A 2391-nucleotide genomic window follows, 5' to 3' on the forward strand; every position below is an offset into this window, starting at 1 on the left:
TTTGGGGTTGGGGGGGTTTGGGTGCTGAGTTTGGTCCCTGAGCGTGTCCTGCTCCTTGAGAGGGATTTGTTGGGGTAGAAACAGCTTTTTTGCTCTTTGGGAATGAACAAGAACAAGCTTTGGGGCTCGGCCTCCTGTTCCCCCTGTGTTTGCTGGTTGCTCTACAGCTGCCTGCAGTCGATTTTCACACGTGCAAGCGGAGTGTAAACCACAAACTGAGACCATAGAACTGTATTAAATGAAATTTAGGCAAAACTCAGGTCCCAGGGGATAAAGCTGGCTCTGTGAAACAAGAAAGGGCTGCAGATTCGGGGTGCTGGGAGCTCACTTTGGAAGGAGCAGGGCTGGGGTTGTTTTGTTTTTTTTTTTTTGCCTGACCCCAGGGCAGGGCAGTGACCTCTCTGAACGTTCTTTCCCTGCCTCAGATGAAGCTGATGATGATGATGACCCCGAGTACAACTTCCTGGAGGATCTGGACGAGCCGGACACGGAGGATTTCAGGAACGACCGTGCTGTGAGGATCACCAGTGAGTTGGTTTGTTTTTTGGGTTTTTTTTGGGGTTTTTTTGGGGAATCCTGAGTGTCTGCCTTGTTCTTGACTGTAATTAAATTCCCCCTCACAATCTTCAATTTATTTTATGAAGATACCACTTTTCCATCTTTGCAGCAAAACCGTGTTTGCTTCGGGTGTTACTGCGGGTTAAGATAACTTTGAGTTTAATCGTGAAAACGAGCTCGTTTTGACTCAAAAGCACAACACAGCATCTCAGTGAAGTTATTTTTGGCCCGGGGGATTATCAGGGGGTTGGTCCTCTCTGCAAAGACGAGGGTTTCCCCTCTGTGGGAGAGAAGTTCCTTTAAATGACTTAATATCACGGCAGGCTTGGTCAGAATCGGAATATTGGATTTTTTTTTTTTAAATTCTTTTTTTTTTTTAATTTTCGCTCGCAGAGAAGGAAGTGAACGAGCTGATGGAGGAGCTGTTTGAGACAGTAAGTGCTGGAGGGAGGGAAGGAGCCGTCAGAAGGGGGTGGGCTGCGCCGAGGCCACCACGGGGGTCACTCTGGGCTTGGGGGAACTCCCTGAAGCCCCTGCAGAGGTGACAGCAGGTGCTGAGATGCCCACCCTGAGTGCTGCTCCCTGTCCCCCCTCCCCACACAGTTCCAGGACGAGATGGGTTTCTCCCACGTGGAGGACGAAGGCCCCGAGGACGAGGACGTGGTCACCGAGCCCCGGCCCAACTTCAACACCCCCCAGGCTCTCAGGTGGGTGAGGGGCTTTTTTTTTTTGGGGTGAAAGGCCCTCCCACCAAGGGAGGAGCTGCCTGGGCAGGTGTTTTTATTATTTGTGGGATTGGGCACGGATTGGATGCTCCACCCTGTTTGGTTTTTTTTTGTTTATTTTTTTTTTTCCTGGGTGCCACGTTGAACTTTGCTGCTTGTGATGCACCTGGAGAGAGGTGACAGTGGGTGGAAATGTGTCCCCTCAGAGGGAGGGACACACGTTCAGAAGGGTCTGCACTCGAAGAAGCAGCCAAGGCCTTTCAGAAGGGGGATGTTTTCTCACCTCTGTGCTGACTGGAGAGTCACAGAAGGGTTTGGGTTGGGAGGAACCTCAAAAGATCAACTAATTCCACCCCCAGGTTGCTCCAACCCGGCCTTGGACACTTCCCAGGGGTGGGGAATCCATAATTCCCTGGGCAAGCTGTGCCAGGGCCTGCCCACCCTGGCGGGGAAGGGTTTCTTTGGAACATCCAAACTAAATCTTCCTCTTCTTGCAGGGGAGGGTGAAGTTCAGTTGGTTTTGGGATGGGCAAGAGACGCCTTGAGGGTTTGACCAAGTGGGTCAAAACCCTAAAACCATTCCATGATTTCTTTCTGGGGATAATTCTGGATAATTCTGACTGCAGGAGGGGGTGATGTCTCCTTGTTTATGGGGCAGAGCAGCTCGAGGTGCAGCTGTTCCTGTTTGGGAAAGGAGCTAAAACGAAGGCTGGAGTCTCTGGATGCTCCCCCTGGGATGAGCAGTGCCAGGAGGGGAGCTCAGCAACTGCAAAACCAGCTACAGGCTGCGAGGCCAGGAAGCTTTATTCCCCTCTCTTTTATTATTTTTACGCATTTGGCTGCGATCATGGGGAGTTTTATTCGTTTCTCCTTGGTGTGGGCAGCCCTGCCTGGTTTTATTTGTGTGGAGGATTTTTAGATGTCCCATAAAACATCTTTTTTTTTGCTGGGTTTGTTGTTGTTTTTTTTTTAATGACACTGCACCAGTGGAACAACTCGACTCACGGGTGGCTTCAGGCCTGTTACAGAAGGGAAGCTGCTAAGCAGCAGGAATCAGGATATTAACTGGTGTGGCTGAAATGAAATAAATAAAAATGAAGTCATAAAT

General features: G+C 50.1%; 1 protein-coding gene across 1 annotated transcript in view; it reads left to right on the plus strand.

The window, feature by feature from the left end:
• Positions 1-1265, plus strand: part of LOC114072016 (GON-4-like protein) — a gene marked incomplete at its 3' end in the record, with an annotated part of 10947 nt that extends 9682 nt beyond the window's left edge. Inside the window, exons 12-14 of the mRNA XM_027909925.1 lie at positions 424-527; positions 952-992; positions 1162-1265. Coding sequence (XP_027765726.1) covers positions 424-527; positions 952-992; positions 1162-1265 — 249 coding nt within the window. The remainder of the gene's footprint in view (positions 1-423; positions 528-951; positions 993-1161) is intronic.
• Positions 1266-2391: the final 1126 nt, after the last annotated feature.

Source organism: Empidonax traillii, unplaced genomic scaffold (assembly GCF_003031625.1).
Source record: "Empidonax traillii isolate 1590-97213 ecotype Southwest subspecies unplaced genomic scaffold, ASM303162v1 scaffold2527:size22561, whole genome shotgun sequence".
Classification (NCBI taxonomy): Eukaryota; Metazoa; Chordata; class Aves; order Passeriformes; family Tyrannidae; genus Empidonax; species Empidonax traillii.